A 2,221-nucleotide genomic window follows, 5' to 3' on the forward strand; every position below is an offset into this window, starting at 1 on the left:
TTAGAGTATCAATTTTGATAATGTTGTTTGTGATTCATCTCCCTCGTATCCTCTCCTCTTATGTAAGAGATTCTTTCTCTATCCCTTCTTCCATCTTTGTCTAGCTGGGTGGTTCTCTTCTACCAAATCGAACATATAAAATATGGTATTATTATTATTATTATTATTATTATTTATCACCATTAATAAGTATTACTGAAACTCTATAACACTGATCAATTAAATCATGGTGCATAATGCTACTAAAATTGCTCAAAGATATCCGAGATGAGAGCTTTAATAAGCTCATGGTAACTAATTTTCCAAGTGATTAAAAAATTGTTAGGTAAAAAGCAAGCGATCCAAATACCATATAAATTTAGTATATAACCAAAAAATCCATCTTCTAATGACCATTGGGTTGTGGTATTGTTGACCCATTAGAATAGGACTTCGACCAAAATAAAAAAAATAAAAATAAAAGTCTCTTTTGAATCAAATCATTTCTCACCTCTCCATGGTCACATGCTTTCCTTTCCTTCCGGGGGTCCCATGCGTACCACCACCTTTCATTCCTCAATCCCCCACATACACCACCTTCCTTTCTCCTCACCACCGCTCCCCATCTTCCCATGGCGGAGCGGGTATTACCACCTTCCGGCGACGACGACGACAACAACAACAACAACAACAACAACAACAACATCAATTCCGGCCAGATTCAACCACTATCACAACAATCTCAACAACAGCAACAAACTACATTATGTTCAGGCACATACGTCGTCCAGGTGCCCAAAGATCAAGTGTATCGTGTTCCGACTCCCCAGCAGGCCGAGATTGCCGATCGACATCGCAACAATGCTCAAAGGAGCAAAAACAAGACATGCTGTTCATGCTGCTGTTGTTTTTCAGTTCTGGTTGTGGTTCTCGTCGTTCTTGGCATTGCATCAATTGTTTTCTCCGTTTTTCTCAAGCATAAAGACCCTGTGTTTTACGTCGAAAGCCTCACCGCCGTCAACGGCTCAAGATCCGACACCAAGAATCTCCGGCAGGATTACAGGATGAGATTGAAAGTTGTAAATTCGAATAAGAAAATAGATATTTTGTACAAAGAAGGAGGTGAAGCTTCCCTCTGTTTTAGGAAACAAGAAATCGCCCTGGGAAAATACCCAACGTTTTTCCAACACCATAAAAATACTACGACGTTCGATCTAGTGCTTCATGGGTCTGACGTCGTTTTGCCAAAGGAAATGGAGAAGAGCATGAAGAATGGGAGCCAAAAAGTTCATGTTTTCTTATCTCTAAATATGAAAATCCCAGTGAGAATGAAACTTTGGAAGTTGAAAACTGGAAGCAAAAAATTCGGGGTTGCATGCGATGTCATGGTGGATACGTTGGCAAAAGGTACTCGGATTCTGTCTCAGGAATGCAATACGAAACGTCTTTAGGCAGACCAAATAAGGAAATATCTATTTATACATACACAGTATACCCAGTTATATATATGAATTTGGCAGCCATTGTAGCGATTCGATGGTAGTTTTTTTATTTTTTAATTTTTTTGGTGGAAAGTTAGGAAATTTAACGAAAACATTTTTGTTTTTATCTGCTTTTTCATTTTCTGATCCCAGGTTTTGTAGATTTTTGATTTTTTTAATTTTTCGTTTTTGTTTATGGAGATTCTCCAAATTTAATTTTCCAGATTATATGTATATTTGATCAGGCGCTTTTTCTCTCACTTTTTTATCTGTAGATTGGTATGTTTGGCTTTTGTCTATCTAATAATTAACCATTGAAATATAGCTCGAAATGATTTAGAAGCATGCAAATTGATTATAAAGTTTTTTTTTTTTTAATATATTTCAATTCTTTAGATGAAAGCTAATTTTAATGTGTATGATTTAACTATTTAAGTGGTTAAGGATTATGAAGGTGTTTATAAATGTTTTCTTTTTCTTCGTCTTAGGAATTATTATTGTTGAAAGAAAAACGGGTAATCATCAACTTTAAAGCCATAAGGCCATCTCAATAGTCAGGTAAAATTTTTTTTTTTTAAAACAAAAAAGGGTTTTCAGAAACTGAAAAACAAAGAATTTAGAATTCAAAATTCATTTTCATAACAAATTAGGGACAAAAACAACAACAACAACAATAACAACGGCATATTCTCTTATTTCAAGTTTCATCAACATTGTCTCGATCCATTTGTCCCTTTTTCATGGTTATTATCACCATCATC

The 2,221-nt window shown here is 35.3% G+C and overlaps 1 protein-coding gene across 1 annotated transcript; it reads left to right on the forward strand.

Annotated features, from left to right (window-relative positions):
* Nucleotides 1–512: 512 nt before the first annotated feature.
* LOC107420857 (NDR1/HIN1-like protein 13) lies at nucleotides 513–1,701 on the forward strand. The gene has a single exon (XM_025075224.3). It carries the CDS (start codon nucleotides 612–614, stop codon nucleotides 1,428–1,430), a length of 819 nt encoding a protein of 272 aa, XP_024930992.3. The 5' UTR covers nucleotides 513–611; the 3' UTR covers nucleotides 1,431–1,701.
* The last annotated feature ends 520 nt before the right edge of the window (nucleotides 1,702–2,221 follow it).

The sequence above is a fragment of the Ziziphus jujuba genome, chromosome 5 (assembly GCF_031755915.1).
Source record: "Ziziphus jujuba cultivar Dongzao chromosome 5, ASM3175591v1".
NCBI classification, from domain to species: Eukaryota; Viridiplantae; Streptophyta; class Magnoliopsida; order Rosales; family Rhamnaceae; genus Ziziphus; species Ziziphus jujuba.